This window comes from Anoplophora glabripennis, unplaced genomic scaffold (genome assembly GCF_000390285.2).
Source record: "Anoplophora glabripennis isolate ALB-LARVAE unplaced genomic scaffold, Agla_2.0 scaffold84, whole genome shotgun sequence".
Classification (NCBI taxonomy): Eukaryota; Metazoa; Arthropoda; class Insecta; order Coleoptera; family Cerambycidae; genus Anoplophora; species Anoplophora glabripennis.
The window spans coordinates 1,309,104-1,333,482 of NW_019416213.1; the positions used below are offsets into that span (position 1 = coordinate 1,309,104).

The window sequence follows — 24,379 nt, forward strand, 5'->3', positions numbered from 1 at the left end:
GTTAAGTAAACATATTTTTATTTAGTGGTATAACGTTGTATTAATCTCTTTCTTTAAAACATTTGGAAAAACTACCAGCTAAACTAAATTAAAAACATAATTAAAAATTAGATTTAAAAAAAGCAATTGCCAGAAATATCTATATTTTAAATACTGGATTTACAAACTTAGAACTTAGAAATTATAATATTCATGTTCAAAACATATTTATTTGCCATAACCGTATAATATAAAATACGTTAATCATTATCTTATAGGAATATCATCATTTCATTGCTTCTCATTTTCTTCAGTTGTGCGACGATGTCTATAGAACTCAAAGGGATACCTTCTGAATTTGTGGTGTACCTAGATTGGACACCTGCTGCTTTACCTGAAACTTGTGTTGGTATCACAATTCGTTGCATAACTAAAAAAAATAATCAAATTACCTTCAGTTATGCTGTGAACTACGATTTCCTGTAAAACTGGAGCAAATCCCTCAGAATTACCGTCAATAATCCTAGAGAAGAATTAATCAAATATTGATTCAAGTTTTTAGGAAATACTTACAAAATTTGTATACCATGACTCGCGGGAATGTAAGTAAAAGTCGCATATAGATAAATATCATCCGTGGAGTACTTGAAGCTTTCGTAATCATCTTGGTAGTACCTTCCTTGGGCATTGCCATTCTAAAACGAATGTTTTTATTGGCATTTTTTTAACAAAAAGGTTCGTCCAACTCACCTCGTCCAAATTTACATAAATGGTTAGGGGATCATTTTGCATGTCTGTAGAAGATTTTCTTGCTCTATCCTTTCTAGGTATTATACTGCCAGCTCTATAATAGTATGGAGACTGAAATACAGACCCTACATTAATTTAACTGTATTATGGAAAATTATGAAATACCCTTAACATACTGTACTTATATCCACATCAACTTCTTCGGAAGTATTTCCTTTATGAACTGACCAAGATTCGTCGTCGGCTCTATACCAGTTGGTATTCGATCCTGGGAAAATAACTGTTATAGAAGTCACATCAGGTTCCAAAACAGGCCTTGCTAAGATGTCACTCCCTGGAAGAGATTAGACGAATCGTATTCTGGTGTTCCACAAGGCACATTACCGAGCCCGTTACTGTTATTTCACCTACCAACTAGAACATGGTCGTCTTGCTCAAAAAATTCCGGATATTCATAGAAAAACGGCCTTAAAATTGGGTCTCCGTAACGAGTGTGTTCGTAAAACAACGTATACCAGACCGGCAGGTGCTTATATCGCAATTTTATGGCATTTCTGATAACGTTTTGGATTTCCTCTGAAAATAAGTAAGGTTCTCTCCTCTCCGCGTTAGAGGCTGAATGTTGCCTGAAGAATGGCAACCAAATGGCTGCCTGCAATGATCAAATTGTGAAGTGGTAAGAGTACTTGCAAAAGTGACGTTACCTGGTACCACCTCTGTATTAGTTGTTCAGTTGGATTTTCATTAAATCCGCCCACATCGGCCCCGCAAAATACCAAGCCCAACATATTAGAATTGACACATTCTGGGTAAGTAATCGGAAGGTGCGACCAGCGAGCAAGGTTATCACCCGTCCACATGGCAGCGTATCTCTGGGAACCGGCAAAGTGGGAGCGAGTCAAGATAAAAGGTCTCTTGGTGCCGTTGTCGCGTTGTATTAGACCTTGGTGTGTAGCTTTGGTCTACAAAGGAATCATGAAAAATAAGCACGCTGAAAGGGTTTTTCTTACTTGTAAAAATCCGTAGATGTTGTGCACATCCCTATGCAAGACGTCGCCTATGTGCACTGTTTCAGAAGGCATTGTATTTTCAAACTGCGCGTCGAAGATTGAAGGTTCGTTCATGTCGTTCCAGATCCCAGCCAGAACCTCTGTGGAACCAACAAATTTTTCGTAGGAAAACCAACTCGCGTAGTAATCTCTAGCTTCCGGGTTGAGGAAGTCGAACCAACTGGCCAATCCGGGCCAACAGTTGCCTAAAAAGATTAATGTTAAAATGATTTCTTGTTATAAATTAAACACGAACCTTCAAAATTACTTCCATTTGGCCATTTCACGAAGAGATCGTCTTTAGCACCTGCATACACAGGATAATTATCATCGACCTTGTAATGGGGGTCGATGATAGTCACAAGCTTTCTGTTGGTAGACGACAAATTTCGCTGCATTTCTTCCGGATCGGTAAACGTTTCTTTGTTCCAAGTAAAATATTTCTTCTCGTCTGTATAGTCGATGTCAAGCCATATCGCGTCCATCGGGAAATCGCCTTGATCCATGTACGCTACCACATTCTTAACTTCCTCTTGGGTCATATAAGAATAGCGGCATTGGTGGTATCCCAACGCCCATAACTTTTGATATAAACGAAAGTTTAGCGAAAGGTTCAGTAATAAAAAAATTGAAAAATGTTTTTAAAATTGGTCGAAAACTCGTAGACGACTAAACATGTATTATTTTATAATTTGAATATTAACCTGAGGCATATGCGCTTTTCCAGTTAGATCTGTGAACTGCCTGACGATTTCCTTGGGAGTACGTCCCATCATGACAAACAAATCAAATGTACCGCTTTCTACCATAAAGTATGCTATTGGGTTACTTTCGGCGTAAGTAATGTCGATCCACTGTTGGGCTGCGTTGTGCAAAAATACACCGGAGGTCCATTTAGACCTGAAACATGTTTAGATCGATGTTGTAAAATGATTATTATATCTGTCGTATAAATTGTAAATGAAATGGAAATTGCAACTTACGAATGACCGTAAACAACTGGCACAGCCCCATACAAAGCCATTGTAGAGCCAACGTCGTAGGATGGAGTGTCAAAATTCTTTAGATGGAACGGGTCTACCGTACCATCAGCCGTTTCTCCTAGTCCTAGATTGTAAGCATGGTGATGCAACCCATACAGTTTTTGAGCTTCTTCAAATTCCACATCGAAAGAGAAGGCTTGACTGCTATCATTCTAAAATTGCTGATATAAGTTACAGGCAAATTTACTCAGATATTAACTCACATTCGTCATGACCAACCGATCTCCTCTCAGAACAAGCTCAACTTGAGTGTCGTAAAGAAATTCTACAGAGAACGGAGCAGGACCGTTTACGTGAATAATGAAATTAGTATCTTCTTGGGAAATTAGGAATAACATCCTTTCTTCCGTAGTTGCGTGTACGGTGCTGAAACCGATTCAATACTACCTTTAGAGAAAGTTAAGAAGTGTTGAACAAGCGACGTCACAGCAGTAGTCCAAGGAGACTCAACCAAAACACTGCAAGTGTTCTACAATTAATTGCTCTTCTCACTACTGCGAAGACGTATTGTTCCTCTGTTTTACTGTGCGATACCCACCTAATAGCAGGGAAATCTTTGTCTAGGACATCCTGTAACTCGTAGCGGCTATGATTTTTTTCCAGGACCTTTACCCTTGCTTTTCGTCCGGATAAGACGGATATTTGTAAATCTAATTCGTCACCGTTCAAATTACTGAGTGGCACAGTCACAACATTGTCCGTCACGGCGTAACTCATAATATCGGCAGAAAAATAGAAGAACTTGTTTACTTCTTGGTATCTCATTGTCCTAAAATATTTTCAAGTACTGTTCAATAAAGACACAAATCTAGATATATCAAATATAGAAATAGTGAGCTAGAGATGTGATGTAAATAAAGAATCCGATGTCGCACATTTAAAGTTCTATTTTGACTTATTTAATTTTGTGACTATAAAACAATGTAGATCGACATAAAAACCAAGTGGTGTAAGTTTGGACCTTCGCTGGATTAATCGTGAAGTGTTAGTGGAAAATAATGGAATAAAATTCATATTTTTTCCAGTTGAAATATTTAAAAAATCGCCGAAACAGGTCAATTAATAAGTAGAAATTGTCACAGCGATATAAGGTTATACCTACTTATTTGTCATAGGTGGTTGTCAAAAAATGGAGGAAACAATAATTTAGTATTACTTTTTATTTTATTACAACGAATGTTCAAAGTGGCCCCCATTAACCAAGTTATCAATTACATTATTACATTTCGAATATTTGATTTTATGTTTCGAACTTTTTCAATTCTTCGATAGTGTCTGGTTTCTTCGCATTAGTGGAGTTAAATCAGGGGAGCGTGGTGGCCATTCAAGCGGACGGAAATGTACATAGGCGCCATCTTGTTGGAACCAGACATCACCAGCAAGCATATCGTGCTCATTAGGGTTAGGAAAAATTAGTTCCAGGGTTTGAATCAGCTAAAAACGCAAAAAATCTAAATAAATGTCGCCTGTCAAATTGCCCTCAAAGAAATAAGGTCCCAGTATGCGATTTCCTGCTATTCCAGCCGAAACTCCAAAGGCTCCAAAACCTAGTATTTTGCCTGTTCACGGTTACGTTTAAGCAAAAAGTTGCTTCGTCATTGAAAATGAGGTGATTTTTTAAGTTGGGTTGTCTTTCAAATAAATTTAATTTCCTCGCAAAACTGTAATCTTCTGTCTGTGTCATCTGTCCATAATTCTTGTAAGACTTTAACTTTGTAAGGATGCCACTTTTGAGACTTCAGAGTTCTGTGAACTGAGGACTTCGACAAGTTGAAGTTGGCTGAGATAGATCTATTGGAAAGTGAGGATTTTCAGTAACGGCGAGCATCATATTTCGACGGTCATTTTCGCTTACCTAAGGTACTCTGGTGAAGTTTATGTGTGCATCGATGTGTACTTTTTTTGAGAAAAAAAAGCTTAATAAAAAGTAGATTACGTTTTTTAAAGTACAGAAGAGACTATGTTTGAAATAGTCGTCAGTACGACATAAAAGACAATTTTTTACATTTTTTTGACAACTATGACAAAAAGTAGGTATAACCTTATATCGCTGAATTCGTCTTTAGAAGAGCTATATATTTATGCTATAAAATATAGAGCGTCTTATTAAAAAAAATGTCGGTAATGTTATAGGTCTGTCAAACATGGCTAAAAAAAAAGAAAATACTGCAGAAAAGTGACAATTTCTATTTACTAATTGACCTGTTTCAGCGATTTTTTAAAATTTGAACTGGAAAAAAACTGAATATTGTTTCATCATTTTGGGAAAGTGTATAAACAGCATGCTATCTATATTTTTTCTAGATGGGTGTGTTCTTTTATTCGTAATTTCAACACAACGAATATATTTTACCAAAGGGTTAATCATTGGTCTTATAGTGGTATGAAATAGTATAATACAAATTAGTGCGGTCATAAAACGATAGTTGGTGATAAATTTTTTGCACACGTGCCCAATACTTAGAACAAGTCGACGTTTGTTTACAGTAAAATCTGTATTTTTTTGTTTGCGAGTCCGCTATCAATAGATACATTTAATTGGTGCTGAATTAACTATATTAGTGAAGTACTACTATTCAACTTTATCTGAAACAAAGTAATGACTATATTTATTTTTAAAAAAGTACAAAGCAACAAAATTGCAAAGGAAATTTAAAAGTCACAACGGAAAAGAGTCTAGGTACTCCTTTATGGTCGACTTGTTTAAGGTCGCTGTCTGTATCCCTTTAAAACCTATTATAAAAAAGTATGTGCTTACTGACTTGTATTACATTGCGTTATTGGTCTGTTTAATAAATTTTAACTCTTAATAATTGGCTCTACTGAATCCATCCTAATATAAAATAAAGTAAAATAATTTTTTGCTGCGAACTGGTTTATTTTGGGCAAAAAATTCAAGACATTTTTTTTTTTAGAATGAAACAGGCTATCGGAAATAAATTTTTAAATGGTAAACAAATAATAAGACAAAAAGTTACGTTGGAAATAAATTTTAGGGGTTGCGTTTTCCACCCCTTACAACCATGGGGTAAACCAAATAAATTACTGGCTAAGTGTCTTTTTGGTAGTAGAAAATGTCAGGTTAATTTCAATATTGTAACTTGTTTAGTGCTTGTGAAAAAAATTGTTAAACAAATTTTATGTACCCCCTTTAAGGGGCTGTATCTTAACAAGGAATGCTCCAATGAAGTTTCTTTATATGAAAGATCCTATCTTTTTTTCGATGAGGAATCACCCCCTTAAATGTTTTACACTTATTTAGTTACACCCTGTATTCTGACGAATTAATTATTTGCGTACATAAAAGTTTGCGTTTCATCGTTTTTTTTTTAATGCATAAACGGCTTACTTACGTGCAAAATGGAACCCTCGAACAATTTTTGTACAGATTATTATCTGCAGAAAAAACGAACGGTGTTAGACACACCAGTAACAGTAGTAGTAACCTAAAATAAAAATGTACTTCTTTTAATAAGCATTTGCAAATATTTTTTAATCCTAAAATTTTTGTTCTATTATATCATATAGACAAATTTTAATTTATTGAAAAAATATAGTTTCTTTTTTATCTCCTTTGTACTTTGTATTTCTACATTCTTCATGAAACTATTTGCACGAGTCGAGTATTTTGTAATATAAAAAGGAGATTTCCTTGAGCCAAGAACTGATAATTCTTATTTTTTCTTACATCTAATTATTCAAAATTGCTGTAAGTATATCCACTTAATAACTTTGATAATTGATTATTGGTCCTACTACAATAGGTGTATTTATCATTTAATGAAATTGTCTAAATAATATATTTTTTTAAATAAGATACAAGCCAAAATATAATTAAATATTAAAAAAAACAGAACATAGGTCTATTAAAAATAGGTTGTAAAATTATTTAATTAAGAAAAGAAAATAACTAATATAAATAATTATAACATTATAGCAAAAAATTTAAAAAAGTCCCACTTACCTTTGCATTGCCCAATAGATCTGATCATACAATTTGTATATCGAATATTTGAAACAGACACTTAGATTTTTTATCTGCCATGATAAAGGATCAGAGATTTTGTCAAAATAGTGTTATTTGTTGAATATAACGTGCATGGCAACAAACAATGGAATATTTTAAGAGGATCAATATACGGAAAATTTATGAAGACAATTTAGCAAGTGACAATTAAGTAAATCCAAATACGTACTTGTTTGTTCAAAAAAGAAAAAAAAATCACCACAGTTTTGCTTGTATTATTTTATTATGCATGCATGTATAACAATAAATTGTATAATTATGAATACTATTTAATTTAACTACAGCGAATTTTTGTTTTTATATTTCGATATGCTGAATTTGAAAATTGGCAAATAAGTTTTTCATAAAGACAATATCCCTTTTGAACGAGGAGTAATAAAAATGGGGAAACCCAGCACTATCGATTTATAAAAACAGTGAAAACCCAAAATATAGAAAATTTATTATAAAAAAAAATAATTTAATAAAATAAAAAAATTGTTACAGCCTTCAGTAATTCACAGAATTTGAAAATATATTTCGCTTTCAACACTATGGTCAAAATATAACAACATTTTTGAGGAAGGTAATGACCAACGGTCGCCAGTAGTCCATCACTTTCCCATTTTCGGTTTTGGAGTAACAATGATTGAAGTAATGCAGAGCTGAACTACCACTCAAAATAATTTATTGCCTTTGCTATGTATTCTATAGAACAGTTTATTAACACATTAATTTTTATCTATTATTTTCAGCTTTGACAATAAAGAAAAAGGACCGCAAAGCCTTTAAGGAAAAAAAATTGCTCAGAGGTAAGTTCCACATTTATAGGTACCAGTTTTGGGGCATCAATTGGAAGATTAGAAAAGTAGGTAGGTGTCATGGGTCCAATTTTGGAGAAAAGTTGAATGATAAAAACCGCATTTCGATATTTTTGTAAGGAATAGGTACAGGGTGTTGTTAATTTTTAGTCGTTTTCCTGTAATGTCAAATAACCTTTTTATTTGTTAAAATTTCTTATTTTTGTTCGGCTTTTTGCTTACATTTAGTGGCATGCACAATATTTTCCTATAACTTTTGCCTTTTATTATTTTTTTTTTATATAATAACAATATTTCGACGTCTAAAATTTAACTATAATTTATGCAAAACAAAATCAATAATCAATTGCAATTCGGCTGTTTCCTATGTAAATGTGTCAAGGAGTACCTGAACATGGCACACTGGATTGGGTCATAAAATAGTTGAATTTTGATATCCTTACAGTGAATTTTTTTTTATATTATTTGATAGGAAATTTTGTAGATTTCATAAATTGTAAAATTTCTGTTTTTTTTAAAAAAAAATAAAAGTTATAACCGAAAAAACGTTATTTGAGCGACCTGTACCACATAAATGAATCTATCTAAATCTAAAAAATCTATCTATCTAAATCTAAATCTAAAGATGCAGTTTTGCCTTTCAATTTTTTTCATTTTTCTCAAAAATAGAGCCTGTGACATCTTTATTTTTTTTCTAAATTTTTGAAAAATATGTTGAATGAAGTCTTGAATTTGGTCCACCCTATATATTAAAATGGTGAATGAGTCAATAAAAATTTATTTTTAAATAGACTCGAAGAACACGCATATTTGGAAACTATAATTTTTTCAATACTGCAATTCCTAAAAACACTACAATTTAATTAGTAACAAAATTTTAAAAAATTACAATTTTATTATTAAAGATCAATCGTGCAAGAGAAAGTGTACATTGTTGGTGGAGGAATTACCTATTTTTTAACATAAAAAAACATAAATAAAATGTATAAAAAAATAAGATACTAAAACAATGAAAATATGAATTTTTAAAATCTATATAAAATTTACGTTTTTTAATTTGATATAATCTTTGTAGAAATAATATTATGTTATTTTCAGAAATTGGCACCTGAAAAAATGTTGGCTTTCAAATATGTGTCTTTGGGTCTATTTATTAAAAATTAGATGATTTTCTTTTGTTTTTTTCACTTACTGTGTGAACTGGTTTGTATATTAGGGATGGATCCACTGATGGACATTGGGGGGAGGGGGCGTTTATATAGTTCATTGAAAAAAAAAAAAGTTATTTATGTAATCATCACGAAAACTGAGACATTTAAAAAAAATCCAGAAAAGACATTTAAAAAAATTCTTATCTTTATTAATTTATTCTGTTTGATATTTTATTTTTTTTTGGACCATTGGATTCACACCTGAAACCGGCAAGAGAGCATTTTTTATAATTTCACGTTTCTCCAAGAAAATATCGTCTTGGATTTTTGTTTTAACTGGTACAAACAAGCAAAAAAAAAATTGCGATGCATATAAAGCTAGGCAGAAACTATTTTGAGCGGTACGGGACAGACCTACCTCCCTTTAATTAAAAATTAATAACAATTTGCTTAATTGCAGATACCAGTAAACAATCAGAAAACAACTCAATCGGTATCATCACAGAAAAATTATAAACTTGATAAGTCGGACTATTACGAGTGAAGTGCTACTCTTAGTGTGCCCACTGCAAACTAAATTAAAGACTATTAAAAAGCCGCGTTATTCGTCAAGTTATTTCCTGATCATTCCGTTTTTAACTACTAAGATCTATTAGAAACTATTAAGAGTAGAACAGCCGCTTCGAATTGTTTTCGATTAAAAAGTCCAAATCAGAAACGGCCCTTTTAAAACAGACTTTCCAACTCTTCAAGGCACTTGAGAATAAAAATTGTATTTATTTATGTATTATCACAAAACAGCTGCTTTTTTATTATTTTACTGACGAAATAAAAACTTATTTTTGCTAATACCACTTAAAATTAGAGGAAATGCAACGACGAATACCTAAAAGAGTTACGGAAAATTACTGTTTTAGATTGAGATGTAGTTTGTTAAGTAAAATAATTATATTTCTCGAAGAGACAAAAATTTGTTAGTATTATTTGCAGAAAAAAAATTGTTTTAAAAATTGTAGCGCAAATTTAAAAATTCGTAATACAAAAAAAATCATATCAATTATATGAAACAAGAAATAAAAAATGTAAACATTTTCTGTTGAGTCTAGGATTTAATTTTTTTCTTAATAGAACAAGAAAAAGAAACCAATTAAAATATAAAGATTAAACTTAATTACTATAGAAAAAAAGTTATTAGTTATACCAAAACAATACATTAGCCAATTAAGATAATGAGATTTTCCTTGTAACAAGCAATTATGCCTAATTTAATTACTATATGCTACTTAAAAAGTACTATCATTTCGGTATATTGATTTAGTCTTTTTGCTTTTATACAAATTTTAAATTACTTGAAAAAAAAACGAATAAAGTTATTCGAAAGTACGGTCCTCAGATCAAAAAAAGTCATATAAAAAGAAATCACATTGCCTATTTCAAGTGTGTTTTTAAATACTATCGTAGCAGGCTTAATTCTATACTATTCTTAAAGATAAATCGAAAGAATGACCCACGTTTCGTCCATATAAAAAATTCGACTATTTTGAAACACCTCGGTATGAATATTTTTCTACGGCGGAGTTCCTCGTAACAAAAATATTTTATAAATTTTATCAATGAACACTTTGATTTCGGATGGGTGTAACATCTCAGTTTGCAGAACGTTTGGTTGCGGTTCAGGAGAAATTACCTCGGCAGAAGGCTTCCAGGGCTTTAGAAACTCCAAAGTCTAGTCCCGCTACGTCCAGGACGTTGGCGGAACCGTCGGCGAAATTCAAGTGCGGTGAGGACATGCAACAGGTAACCAACCTGAAAATAATTATGTTTTCACAAAAACGTGTCTTTCGAAATACATCAGTTTTGCATAGATTTTGCACAGAAACATGTTTAATGTATTTTTTGTTTCAATTAATACTTTCTAATTAAACATTAATGAAGTCCAAATACTGTATGTAAGTACAGTAATGTAAAATGTAAGTAATGTAAAACTATATGATGTAATTTTTCATGGGGGGAGGGGGTCCAGCATTATAAGGGTGATCAAATAAAGCTGAATTATTATTCATTTTTTAAATTGATAATAAGTTTTGTATAAAACGTAGGTATATGTTACTATTTCTTTAAAGCACTGTGTTTAGTTTGCGAATTTCAGTGCCAACGACCTCTAACATCGACATAGTTTTGGGTAAATTACATAATATCTAGATGGGTGGGTAATTTCAAAACTTCCTGTCTGAAGCATTAGTTTTACTGAATTTGTATAGTGCAGTGTTCTTTTTTGTTAAATTTAACTTTAGGTACATTAAAATTTAAAGCATTACTAGAAAGGTAGGCAAATCCGCTAACGCGGACTTGACCTTTTTCTCTTGGCCTTCGGCCCTCGAGTCACGCTGCGCGCGGCTCGAGCACCACTCCGCGGTGCATTCTCTGTGGGTTAGTAAATAATATACAGCGTCGGAAAGTACCGATGGTCGATTTGCCGTTACGTGAGAGCGATAAAGTAAGTCGTAGAAATCCGTGTGATAGAGAAAGATGGCTACAATGATGGCGTCTAATAGTCACCGCCCATTTCGCCCTTCCACAAATAAGAAGTGGATCTTTAAATTTCTAAAAGTCAAAAGTAACCCCATTCAAACTTACACATTCAAACATATTTTAAAATAAAATTGTGCAGCATTTAAGATATTTAAAAATAGTGACGATTTTGTTTCACAAAAGTCTCAGAACTGGAGAAAAAATCTGCATACTGGCAACATGGTGAAGTTGTGCACGGGCATAAGCGTATAGGTAATAGATTTCTGGACGTGTGCATATACTACGATGATGATTTCAATTAACGACAGTAATTGAAAAAGCATGTTTAAAATATAATTATTATAATTTTGCGTTTATCCTGCTTGGATAATGGAAATCATCCGTTTTCTAGATGTCAGCTGTTAACTTAATTCATTCATCAAATCAGAAAAAATGACTTACTTTGCGTTTTGAAGGTTGAACTTCTTCCTATACTTCTGCAAAGCCTCCGCGGGTTTGGCGAGCTTCTCCTTAACATCCTTAGGAACTGACGCGTAATATTCGTTATGATGTATAAAATTGATAAATATGTCAATGTGTTTCTTCTGCGACATGGCCCACTCTATGGGTGCCGCAGGAATTAAATAATCGCTCTTATTTTCCTTTAATTTCTGAACATGTTCATAAAACTGCCCCTCTGAAAAATAAATATTATAAAAACACCATTGTCTGAAGAACGATTCCATTCGTAGAAGCCTTAAAACCGACAACAGGGAATCAATGTAAGTGTAGACTTAGGGGTTCACCCCCCAGAGAACCTAGCCCGAGAATAACAAGGGCTGTAACTGACAGCAACCGTGGTACTTTAAATAACAGCATTAGCTACAAAAAATTCTACTCACTTTTATCCAGATGAATCACGGAGACCTCTTTCTGTTTGTAAACGGCCACCGTGACATCCTTTTCCACTTTGAGTAACGTCATCGTAAATGCCGCCGCCGCTTCCAATGAGGTGATGTTCTTATTGCGCAGACACGGGCTGTCCATTTTATCAGTGACGTCGATGGTAACCATGTACCTCTTACCAGAGGGTTGGATATTGCTGCAGGATATGTTCATGCACTTTTGCAGGTTGTTTATGATGATGGGACTCCTTGCTTCGTTCGGCGTCTTGATGCGTTTAAGCTCTTCCTCGGTCAATTTTTTCTCGGTAACCAAGTGATCTAATAGCTTTGGATCAAGAGGCCTGGAAATAACGGCTGTAATAAAAAAAAGTTTGTTGGCGTTTTAAGGTTTTGCTTACTTTCCACCTTTTTCGAAGTTTTTCATGTGAATGAAGACTTCTACGGGGTGGATACCGCTAACCTTGACTTTTTCCACGTTCGTCAAGGTCTCATTGATCAGAGCTTGGGTGGGGGTATCTTTTTTAAGGAATCCTAGCTTGTAAAGTTTAGGCAGAGTCTGCAAAACTTCCGAGAGGGACATGTTCGGCAAGACTGCATTCCAAACCTGCAATTCAACACGATTTTGTATTAAATAGGAAACTTCTTTTTAATATACTTATTACTTCAGCAGATTTCCGTAGACTGGGCTCAACCTGATTGATGGTCGCCTTCAATTCTGCAATAATCGGGACCGCAACTTTATGATCTTTAGTTTTTCTTAAAGTCTCAGACTTTTTCAAAACGTCTACTATATTTTTCGCTTCGCTGTCGCCGTCTTTGTCGTTAGTTTTTTTAAAAAGTATGTAATTTATTACCACATTTTTTACTAAAAAGAGAAATAGCAATAGCAATTATTTAACGGTTGGTAAATATTTTTGATCGTATAGTCACAATTAAGTGTAAAAAAATTAACTGAAGCTTCTGATCAAAATAAAACTACTAAATTGCTTGCTTAAATAGATATTGGTCTTCAAAATAATTATTTAAAAATAACTTCGTCGATTTTTAGAGTATTTGAATGAAATTTGGAACGCTTTTGCTATCATACCTTTCTAAATATATTTTTTAAATTTGGATCAATTTATCTCTACAGGAAAGTTAATGCCTACTGACACATAGTACGACATGTTATGTCAGTGAAACAAAATGCCGAACATTAAAAGAAAATTTCGGGTGTTCTTAAAACTTATATTTTTTGCATGATTTACTAATATTAACTAATATTAGTATCTGCATAAGCATATATTTGTAAAATTAATTTGTTTTAAAATTATTATTTTTTATGTTTTATAAAATTTACGTACGTAATAAATAAATAAATAAAAATACTTGCTAACCTGATAAATTTGAAACATATTTTAAATTATTTCAAGTTTTTAATAAAAAATATTCATTATTTTTTTCAAGACACTGCATTTAGTTTGTGAATCTGCGTCAGTGACCTCTGACATTAACCTAGTTTAGGTGAACTACCTACATAATCACAATCCACCTGATGTAATAAGACAGCAGGGTATGAAAACTGCATAAAAAGGTTAAAAAACCTATTTTCATGATAGAATTTGGCAAAACAAACGTGTGTGTTTGTAAAGGTCAAAGGTATCCTCTGTAGGCTTCTAACTTTTGTTTTTTTTATTTCCAAATTAGTCAAATCAAAGTACATATAAAATGTTTAACACGCTGTATCTCTTTAATAAGCATATTGGTTTTTTTTGTGAAAAACTAAGGTTACACTTTTTACACCTATTTATGACACCCTGTATATTTTTCCAAGATAAAGGCTCACAGTAGCATATAGTTAGCAAACAGTAATCTTTATTGCAATTTTATCAAAACTTTTTATCACATTTCACTTTTTTTTATGAACAAATTAAAGGCAATATCTAACTGTTATCTTTGTAAACAATAAAATATAAAACTTGATAACTTACAAGGTGTATTAGACTTTACGTGTCCTATCTTAATGAGATCCTTATGTGACCAGCTGTGGTAACTAGTGAATTTTGCAAAGGAATTTGCTAGATCCTGAGGACTTTTACTGTCATAAAATTTCCGGATCGTTTTATTTACTGTCGGTGGCAATTTTTTATTAACTTTTAAGACAGAAACGTATTTGATAAAATTGAAAAACTCCTTATCGGATTTGCATATTTTTAAGACGATAGCGGAAACTTCTGGTTTAACATTTTCCGTCACTTCCTCAGATTTCAAAACGCATGCTAGAAGGAAATATAGCGTGGCCCTATAAGGTACGAGTTTATCGTCATTGGCCGATAATATAATTTTGAGCAACTCATTTGGGGAATTTTTTATTAATTCGTCCAAAAGATCTTTCTTTGATTTTGTAAACGATAGGAACTTGTCTGGTCCGCCACTAACATATTTAGCGTCCGTGTTATTCACATATATCAAACGTCTTAGCTTCTCCTCGTTGGTTAACTTGGAAGCAGCCATTTCTAAAAATGTATGAAAGAAAATATTATTTTTTTACAGCTATTAACACATCTTATAAATTTAAGATCGTAAATGTATCCTAAATATTTTTTATTTATAAGTAAAATGATGCATATTCTTAGGATTTCAAATTTTCTTATAAAATATGATATTCTGTCAAAATCATATGCATGAACCATCATANCTTTATATGAAAGATCCTATCTTTTTTTCGATGAGGAATCACCCCCTTAAATGTTTTACACTTATTTAGTTACACCCTGTATTCTGACGAATTAATTATTTGCGTACATAAAAATTTGCGTTTCATCGTTTTTTTTTAATGCATAAACGGCTTACTTACGTGCAAAATGGAACCCTCGAACAATTTTTGTACAGATTATTATCTGCAGAAAAAACGAACGGTGTTAGACACACCAGTAACAGTAGTAGTAACCTAAAATAAAAATGTACTTCTTTTAATAAGCATTTGCAAATATTTTTTAATCCTAAAATTTTTGTTCTATTATATCATATAGACAAATTTTAATTTATTGAAAAAATATAGTTTCTTTTTTATCTCCTTTGTACTTTGTATTTCTACATTCTTCATGAAACTATTTGCACGAGTCGAGTATTTTGTAATATAAAAAGGAGATTTCCTTGAGCCAAGAACTGATAATTCTTATTTTTTCTTACATCTAATTATTCAAAATTGCTGTAAGTATATCCACTTAATAACTTTGATAATTGATTATTGGTCCTACTACAATAGGTGTATTTATCATTTAATGAAATTGTCTAAATAATATATTTTTTTAAATAAGATACAAGCCAAAATATAATTAAATATTAAAAAAAACAGAACATAGGTCTATTAAAAATAGGTTGTAAAATTATTTAATTAAGAAAAGAAAATAACTAATATAAATAATTATAACATTATAGCAAAAAATTTAAAAAAGTCCCACTTACCTTTGCATTGCCCAATAGATCTGATCATACAATTTGTATATCGAATATTTGAAACAGACACTTAGATTTTTTATCTGCCATGATAAAGGATCAGAGATTTTGTCAAAATAGTGTTATTTGTTGAATATAACGTGCATGGCAACAAACAATGGAATATTTTAAGAGGATCAATATACGGAAAATTTATGAAGACAATTTAGCAAGTGACACAATTAAGTAAATCCAAATACGTACTTGTTTGTTCGAAAAAGAAAAAAAAATCACCACAGTTTTGCTTGTATTATTTTATTATGCATGCATGTATAACAATAAATTGTATAATTATGAATACTATTTAATTTAACTACAGCGAATTTTTGTTTTTATATTTCGATATGCTGAATTTGAAAATTGGCAAATAAGTTTTTCATAAAGACAATATCCCTTTTGAACGAGGAGTAATAAAAATGGGGAAACCCAGCACTATCGATTTATAAAAACAGTGAAAACCCAAAATATAGAAAATTTATTATAAAAAAAAATAATTTAATAAAATAAAAAAATTGTTACAGCCTTCAGTAATTCACAGAATTTGAAAATATATTTCGCTTTCAACACTATGGTCAAAATATAACAACATTTTTGAGGAAGGTAATGACCAACGGTCGCCAGTAGTCCATCACTTTCCCATTTTCGGTTTTGGAGTAACAATGATTGAAGTAATGCAGAGCTGAACTACCACTCAAAATAATTTATTGCCTTTGCTATGTATTCTATAGAACAGTTTATTAACACATTAATTTTTATCTATTATTTTCAGCTTTGACAATAAAGAAAAAGGACCGCAAAGCCTTTAAGGAAAAAAAATTGCTCAGAGGTAAGTTCCACATTTATAGGTACCAGTTTTGGGGCATCAATTGGAAGATTAGAAAAGTAGGTAGGTGTCATGGGTCCAATTTTGGAGAAAAGTTGAATGATAAAAACCGCATTTCGATATTTTTGTAAGGAATAGGTACAGGGTGTTGTTAATTTTTAGTCGTTTTCCTGTAATGTCAAATAACCTTTTTATTTGTTAAAATTTCTTATTTTTGTTCGGCTTTTTGCTTACATTTAGTGGCATACACAATATTTTCCTATAACTTTTGCCTTTTATTATTTTTTTTTTATATAATAACAATATTTCGACGTCTAAAATTTAACTATAATTTATGCAAAACAAAATCAATAATCAATTGCAATTCGGCTGTTTCCTATGTAAATGTGTCAAGGAGTACCTGAACATGGCACACTGGATTGGGTCATAAAATAGTTGAATTTTGATATCCTTACAGTGAATTTTTTTTTATATTATTTGATAGGAAATTTTGTAGATTTCATAAATTGTAAAATTTCTGTTTTTTTTAAAAAAAAATAAAAGTTATAACCGAAAAAACGTTATTTGAGCGACCTGTACCACATAAATGAATCTATCTAAATCTAAAAAACCTATCTATCTAAATCTAAATCTAAAGATGCAGTTTTGCCTTTCAATTTTTTTCATTTTTCTCAAAAATAGAGCCTGTGACATCTTTATTTTTTTTCTAAATTTTTGAAAAATATGTTGAATGAAGTCTTGAATTTGGTCCACCCTATATATTAAAATGGTGAATGAGTCAATAAAAATTTATTTTTAAATAGACCCGAAGAACACGCATATTTGAAAACTATAATTTTTTCAATACTGCAATTCCTAAAAACACTACAATTTAATTAGTAACAAAATTTTAAAAAATTACAATTTTATTATTAAAGATCAATCGTGCAAGAGAAAGTGTACATTGTTGGTGGAGGAATTACCTATTTTTTAACATAAAAAAACATAAATAAAATGTATAAAAAAATAAGATACTAAAACAATGAAAATATGAATTTTTAAAATCTATATAAAATTTACGTTTTTTAATTTGATATAATCTTTGTAGAAATAATATTATGTTATTTTCAGAAATTGGCACCTGAAAAAATGTTGGCTTTCAAATATGTGTCTTTGGGTCTATTTATTAAAAATTAGATGATCTTCTTTTGTTTTTTCACTTACTGTGTGAACTGGTTTGTATATTAGGGATGGATCCACTGATGGACATTGGGGGGAGGGGGCGTTTATATAGTTCATTGAAAAAAAAAAAAGTTATTTATGTAATCATCACGAAAACTGAGACATTTAAAAAAAATCCAGAAAAGACATTTAAAAAAATTCTTATCTTTATTAATTTATTCTGTTTGATATTTTATTTTTTTTTGGACCATTGGATTCACACCTGAAACCGGCAAGAGAGCATTTTTTATAATTTCACGTTTCTCCAAGAAAATATCGTCTTGGATTTTTGTTTTAACTGGTACAAACAAGCAAAAAAAAAATTGCGATGCATATAAAGCTAGGCAGAAACTATTTTGAGCGGTACGGGGCAGACCTACCTCCCTTTAATTAAAAATTAATAACAATTTGCTTAATTGCAGATACCAGTAAACAATCAGAAAACAACTCAATCGGTATCATCACAGAAAAATTATAAACTTGATAAGTCGGACTATTACGAGTGAAGTGCTACTCTTAGTGTGCCCACTGCAAACTAAATTAAAGACTATTAAAAAGCCGCGTTATTCGTCAAGTTATTTCCTGATCATTCCGTTTTTAACTACTAAGATCTATTAGAAACTATTAAGAGTAGAACAGCCGCTTCGAATTGTTTTCGATTAAAAAGTCCAAATCAGAAACGGCCCTTTTAAAACAGACTTTCCAACTCTTCAAGGCACTTGAGAATAAAAATTGTATTTATTTATGTATTATCACAAAACAGCTGCTTTTTTATTATTTTACTGACGAAATAAAAACTTATTTTTGCTAATACCACTTAAAATTAGAGGAAATGCAACGACGAATACCTAAAAGAGTTACGGAAAATTACTGTTTTAGATTGAGATGTAGTTTGTTAAGTAAAATAATTATATTTCTCGAAGAGACAAAAATTTGTTAGTATTATTTGCAGAAAAAAAATTGTTTTAAAAATTGTAGCGCAAATTTAAAAATTCGTAATACAAAAAAAATCATATCAATTATATGAAACAAGAAATAAAAAATGTAAACATTTTCTGTTGAGTCTAGGATTTAATTTTTTTCTTAATAGAACAAGAAAAAGAAACCAATTAAAATATAAAGATTAAACTTAATTACTATAGAAAAAAGTTATTAGTTATACCAAAACAATACATTAGCCAATTAAGATAATGAGATTTTCCTTGTAACAAGCAATTATGCCTAATTTAATTACTATATGCTACTTAAAAAGTACTATCATTTCGGTATATTGATTTAGTCTTTTTGCTTTTATACAAATTTTAAATTACTTGAAAAAAAAACGAATAAAGTTATTCGAAAGTACGGTCCTCAGATCAAAAAAAGTCATATAAAAAGAAATCACATTGCCTATTTCAAGTGTGTTTTTAAATACTATCGTAGCAGGCTTAATTCTATACTATTCTTAAAGATAAATCGAAAGAATGACCCACGTTTCGTCCATATAAAAAATTCGACTATTTTGAAACACCTCGGTATGAATATTTTTCTACGGCGGAGTTCCTCGTAACAAAAATATTTTATAAATTTTATCAATGAACACTTTGATTTCGGATGGGTGTAACATCTCAGTTTGCAGAACGTTTGGTTGCGGTTCAGGAGAAATTACCTCGGCAGAAGGCTTCCAGGGCTTTAGAAACTCCAAAGTCTAGTCCCGCTACGTCCAGGACGTTGGCGGAACCGTCGGCGAAATTCAAGTGCGGTGAGGACATGCAACAGGTAACCAACCTGAAAATAATTATGTTTTCACAAAAACGTGTCTTTCGAAATACATCAGTTTTGCATAGATTTTGCACAGAAACATGTTTAATGTATTTTTTGTTTCAATTAATACTTTCTAATTAAACATTAATGAAGTCCAAATACTGGAAAATAAATGAATTTCTACCCCGTAAGTAATGTAAAACTATATGATGTAATTTTTCATGGGGGGAGGGGGTCCAGCATTATAAGGGTGATCAAATAAAGCTGAATTATTATTCATTTTTTAAATTGATAATAAGTTTTGTATAAAACGTAGGTATATGTTACTATTTCTTTAAAGCACTGTGTTTAGTTTGCGAATTTCAGTGCCAACGACCTCTAACATCGACATAGTTTTGGGTAAATTACATAATATCTAGATGGGTGGGTAATTTCAAAACTTCCTGTCTGAAGCATTAGTTTTACTGAATTTGTATAGTGCAGTGTTCTTTTTTGTTAAATTTAACTTTAGGTACATTAAAATTTAAAGCATTACTAGAAAGGTAGGCAAATCCGCTAACGCGGACTTGACCTTTTTCTCTTGGCCTTCGGCCCTCGAGTCACGCTGCGCGCGGCTCGAGCACCACTCCGCGGTGCATTCTCTGTGGGTTAGTAAATAATATACAGCGTCGGAAAGTACCGATGGTCGATTTGCCGTTACGTGAGAGCGATAAAGTAAGTCGTAGAAATCCGTGTGATAGAGAAAGATGGCTACAATGATGGCGTCTAATAGTCACCGCCCATTTCGCCCTTCCACAAATAAGAAGTGGATCTTTAAATTTCTAAAAGTCAAAAGTAACCCCATTCAAACTTACACATTCAAACATATTTTAAAATAAAATTGTGCAGCATTTAAGATATTTAAAAATAGTGACGATTTTGTTTCACAAAAGTCTCAGAACTGGAGAAAAAATCTGCATACTGGCAACATGGTGAAGTTGTGCACGGGCATAAGCGTATAGGTAATAGATTTCTGGATGTGTGCATATACTACGATGATGATTTCAATTAACGACAGTAATTGAAAAAGCATGTTTAAAATATAATTACGATAATTTTGCGTTTATCCTGGTTGTATAATGAAAATCATCCGTTTTCTAGATGTAAATAAATAAAGTAAGACTAATAAAAATGTTCACAGCTGTTCACTTAATTCATTCATCAAATCAGAAAAAATGACTTACTTTGCGTTTTGAAGGTTGAACTTCTTCCTATACTTCTGCAAAGCCTCCGCGGGTTTGGCGAGCTTCTCCTTAACATCCTTAGGAACTGACGCGTAATATTCGTTATGATGTATAAAATTGATAAATATGTCAATGTGTTTCTTCTGTGACATGGCCCACTCTATGGGTGCCGCAGGAATTAAATAATCGCTCTTATTTTCCTTTAATTTCTGAACATGTTCATAAAACTGCCCCTCTGAAAAATAAATATTATAAAAACACCATTGTCTGAAGAACGATTCCATTCGTAGAAGCCTTAAAACCGACAACAGGGAATCAATGTAAGTGTAGACTTAGGGGTTCACCCCCCAGAGAACCTAGCCCGAGAATAACAAGGGCTGTAACTGACAGCAACCGTGGTACTTTAAATAACAGCATTAGCTACAAAAAATTCTACTCACTTTTATCCAGATGAATCACGGAGACCTCTTTCTGTTTGTAAACGGCCACCGTGACATCCTTTTCCACTTTGAGTAACGTCATCGTAAATGCCGCCGCCGCTTCCAATGAGGTGATGTTCTTATTGCGCAGACACGGGCTGTCCATTTTATCAGTGACGTCGATGGTAACCATGTACCTCTTACCAGAGGGTTGGATATTGCTGCAGGATATGTTCATGCACTTTTGCAGGTTGTTTATGATGATGGGACTCCTTGCTTCGTTCGGCGTCTTGATGCGTTTAAGCTCTTCCTCGGTCAATTTTTTCTCGGTAACCAAGTGATCTAATAGCTTTGGATCAAGAGGCCTGGAAATAACGGCTGTAATAAAAAAAAGTTTGTTGGCGTTTTAAGGTTTTGCTTACTTTCCACCTTTTTCGAAGTTTTTCATGTGAATGAAGACTTCTACGGGGTGGATACCGCTAACCTTGACTTTTTCCACGTTCGTCAAGGTCTCATTGATCAGAGCTTGGGTGGGGGTATCTTTTTTAAGGAATCCTAGCTTGTAAAGTTTAGGCAGAGTCTGCAAAACTTCCGAGAGGGACATGTTCGGCAAGACTGCATTCCAAACCTGCAATTCAACACGATTTTGTATTAAATAGGAAACTTCTTTTTAATATACTTATTACTTCAGCAGATTTCCGTAGACTGGGCTCAACCTGATTGATGGTCGCCTTCAATTCTGCAATAATCGGGACCGCAACTTTATGATCTTTAGTTTTTCTTAAAGTCTCAGACTTTTTCAAAACGTCTACTATATTTTTCGCTTCGCTGTCGCCGTCTTTGTCGTTAGTTTTTTTAAAAAGTATGTAATTTATTACCACATTTTTTACTAAAAAGAGAAATAGCAATAGCAATTATTTAACAGTTGGTAAAAATTTTTGATCAAATACAGGGTCACAATTAAGTGTAAAAAATTTAACTGAAGCATGTGATCAAAATAAAACTACTAAATTGCTTCCTAAAATAGTTAGGGTCTTTAAAATAATTTTTTTTTTAAGTAATTTCATCGATTTTTAAAGATATTTGAATGTTTGGTATAAGAGCATTTTTGTGGTGCAAAGTTATCAGATTATTTGGCAGTATCTAATCTAATTAAATTTCACCCTTTTGCTATCAATTTTGATCAATTTATCTCTACTAGAAAGTCAATGCCTACCGACATACAGTATGACATGTTATTTTAGTCACTATATTTATTTGTCAGTGATGAGACAAAATACCGAAAATATTTAAACTTATATTTTTTTGCTTGATTTACTAATATCAACTAATATTAGTATCTGCATAAGCATATATTGTAAAATTAATTTGTTTTAAAATTATTTTTTCCGTTTTATAAAATTTACATAATGAATAAATACAAATACTCGCTAACCTGATTTTGAAACATATTTTAAATTATTTTTAAAAAAATATTAATTATTTTTTCAAGGCACTGCGTTTAGTTTATGAATCTGTGTCAGTAACCTCTGACATTAACCTAGTATAACAACAGCAGGGTATGAAAATTGCATAAAAAGGTTTAAAAAAAAATTAATTTACTTGATAGAATTTGGGAAAAGAAACTTGTGTGTTTCTAAAGGTCAAAGGTATCCTCTATAGAAAAAGCTATGGTTACACTTTTTATACCTAATTATGACACCCTGCCTATTTTTCCAAGATTAAGGCTCACAGTAGCATATAGTTAACAAACAGTCATCTTTATTGCAATTTTATCAATACTTTTTATCATATTTCACTTTTTTTATGAACAAATTGCAGCCAATATCTAACTCTGTTATTTTTCTAAACATTAATTAAATATAAAACTTGATAACTTACAAGGTGTATTAGACTTTACGTGTCCTATCTTAATGAGATCCTTATGTGACCAGCTGTGGTAACTAGTGAATTTTGCAAAGGAATTTGCTAGATCCTGAGGACTTTTACTGTCATAAAATTTCCGGATCGTTTTATTTACTGTCGGTGGCAATTTTTTATTAACTTTTAAGACAGAAACGTATTTGATAAAATTGAAAAACTCCTTATCGGATTTGCATATTTTTAAGACGATAGCGGAAACTTCTGGTTTAACATTTTCCGTCACTTCCTCAGATTTCAAAACGCATGCTAGAAGGAAATATAGCGTGGCCCTATAAGGTACGAGTTTATCGTCATTGGCCGATAATATAATTTTGAGCAACTCATTTGGGGAATTTTTTATTAATTCGTCCAAAAGATCTTTCTTTGATTTTGTAAACGATAGGAACTTGTCTGGTCCGCCACTAACATATTTAGCGTCCGTGTTATTCACATATATCAAACGTCTTAGCTTCTCCTCGTTGGTTAACTTGGAAGCAGCCATTTCTAAAAATGTATGAAAGAAAATATTATTTTTTTACAGCTATTAACACATCTTATAAATTTAAGATCGTAAATGTATCCTAAATATTTTTTATTTATAAGTAAAATGATGCATATTCTTAGGATTTCAAATTTTCTTATAAAATATGATATTCTGTCAAAATCATATGCATGAACCATCATAAAAATAACTGTTCACACTAAAATAAATATGATGCATTTTATTCTAAAATCTAAGTGTGAGCAATCCTTGAATGTTTAAAAATAATAACCCAGTTGTTTACATTAGTGGCACAAGCCAAGCAAGCAAATTACGACATCCACATGTTCTGTAATATAAACAGGAATTTGTAGATAGCATTTTATCCAAAATAAATAAATTTCTAAATATTTTTTTCCTATTCCTATTCTCGATGTACTTTGAACGCAAACACATAGTATATATCATTTTATTTGTTAACATAAGCTGTAACATTTCTAATATGATTCATTACCCAACAATTGCTTAAAGTTTAAAACAAAAATCCTTAAATAGATATTGGTGATACCGTTACCAAAAACGAAAGTGATGTCAGCTTTCCACACGTTAAAAATGAAGAAAACAAGGTGAAGACTACGCACGATTTCAATTAGCGATCGCCATTATGAAATAAATAAATATTAAATAATTATTTACCTTTCGATTAGTTCACTACGATGAATTAAAATTGTTGAATGGTTTTGAGAATGAGAATAAAAGAATGAATATAAAGATGAATAAAGACAGCTGTCACTTGTCAAGAGCCAATCAAGCAAGTAATCATGTCAACCAACCTACAGGAAATAATTTAAGTTACAAGTTCCCCTGGTTTATTTTTATTTTAGTTTCGTTTTTTA

At 31.7% G+C, this 24,379-nt stretch overlaps 3 protein-coding genes across 4 annotated transcripts; all 3 read right to left on the reverse strand.

Moving 5' to 3' along the window:
- Positions 1 to 126: 126 nt before the first annotated feature.
- LOC108904478 (neutral alpha-glucosidase C) lies at positions 127 to 6,861 on the reverse strand. Of its 2 annotated transcripts, none has more exons than XM_018707068.2 (15): positions 6,786 to 6,861; positions 6,175 to 6,267; positions 3,360 to 3,590; positions 3,025 to 3,187; positions 2,762 to 2,973; positions 2,483 to 2,678; positions 2,035 to 2,359; positions 1,740 to 1,984; positions 1,434 to 1,691; positions 1,141 to 1,381; positions 906 to 1,063; positions 730 to 840; positions 553 to 674; positions 432 to 502; positions 127 to 373 (listed from the first exon to the last, which is right to left on the reverse strand). In XM_018707068.2, exons 1-15 carry the CDS (start codon positions 6,791 to 6,793, stop codon positions 252 to 254), a joined length of 2,556 nt encoding a protein of 851 aa, XP_018562584.1. In that variant the 5' UTR covers positions 6,794 to 6,861; the 3' UTR covers positions 127 to 251. The 2 variants fall into 2 exon arrangements, with proteins under 2 accessions (XP_018562584.1, XP_018562583.1); XM_018707067.2 differs by having other exon boundaries at positions 127 to 379; positions 6,786 to 6,859.
- A 3,060-nt stretch (positions 6,862 to 9,921) lies between these two features.
- Positions 9,922 to 14,708, reverse strand: LOC111692701 (60 kDa SS-A/Ro ribonucleoprotein-like). Its single transcript, XM_023456815.1, has 6 exons — positions 14,186 to 14,708; positions 12,878 to 13,080; positions 12,614 to 12,819; positions 12,213 to 12,556; positions 11,773 to 12,007; positions 9,922 to 10,605 (listed from the first exon to the last, which is right to left on the reverse strand). The coding sequence occupies exons 1-6, from the start codon at positions 14,706 to 14,708 to the stop codon at positions 10,473 to 10,475; spliced, it is 1,644 nt and encodes a 547-aa protein (XP_023312583.1). The 3' UTR covers positions 9,922 to 10,472.
- Positions 14,709 to 18,874: 4,166 nt separating this feature from the next.
- Positions 18,875 to 24,283, reverse strand: LOC108904489 (60 kDa SS-A/Ro ribonucleoprotein). Its single transcript, XM_023456460.1, has 7 exons — positions 24,180 to 24,283; positions 22,982 to 23,506; positions 21,787 to 21,989; positions 21,523 to 21,728; positions 21,122 to 21,465; positions 20,682 to 20,916; positions 18,875 to 19,482 (listed from the first exon to the last, which is right to left on the reverse strand). Exons 2-7 carry the CDS (start codon positions 23,502 to 23,504, stop codon positions 19,350 to 19,352), a joined length of 1,644 nt encoding a protein of 547 aa, XP_023312228.1. The 5' UTR covers positions 23,505 to 23,506; positions 24,180 to 24,283; the 3' UTR covers positions 18,875 to 19,349.
- Between the last annotated feature and the right edge of the window lie 96 nt (positions 24,284 to 24,379).

Coding starts and splice junctions, on each gene's coding strand:
- LOC108904478 (XM_018707067.2), bottom strand. Junction 2,974..3,024: donor ATCGGTTGGTCATGACGAAT/GTGAGTTAATAT, acceptor CAGCAATTTTAG/AATGATAGCAGTCAAGCCTT. Junction 1,692..1,739: donor ACATCTACGGATTTTTACAA/GTAAGAAAAACC, acceptor ATTCCTTTGTAG/ACCAAAGCTACACACCAAGG.
- LOC111692701 (XM_023456815.1), bottom strand. CDS start 14,708: ATGGCTGCTTCCAAGTTAACCAACGAGGAGAAGCTAAGACGTTTGATA. Junction 13,081..14,185: donor CGTAAAGTCTAATACACCTT/GTAAGTTATCAA, acceptor TTCTCTTTTTAG/TAAAAAATGTGGTAATAAAT. Junction 12,008..12,212: donor CGTGATTCATCTGGATAAAA/GTGAGTAGAATT, acceptor TTTATTTTTCAG/AGGGGCAGTTTTATGAACAT.
- LOC108904489 (XM_023456460.1), bottom strand. CDS start 23,504: ATGGCTGCTTCCAAGTTAACCAACGAGGAGAAGCTAAGACGTTTGATA. Junction 21,729..21,786: donor GTCTACGGAAATCTGCTGAA/GTAATAAGTATA, acceptor GTTGAATTGCAG/GTTTGGAATGCAGTCTTGCC. Junction 20,917..21,121: donor CGTGATTCATCTGGATAAAA/GTGAGTAGAATT, acceptor TTTATTTTTCAG/AGGGGCAGTTTTATGAACAT.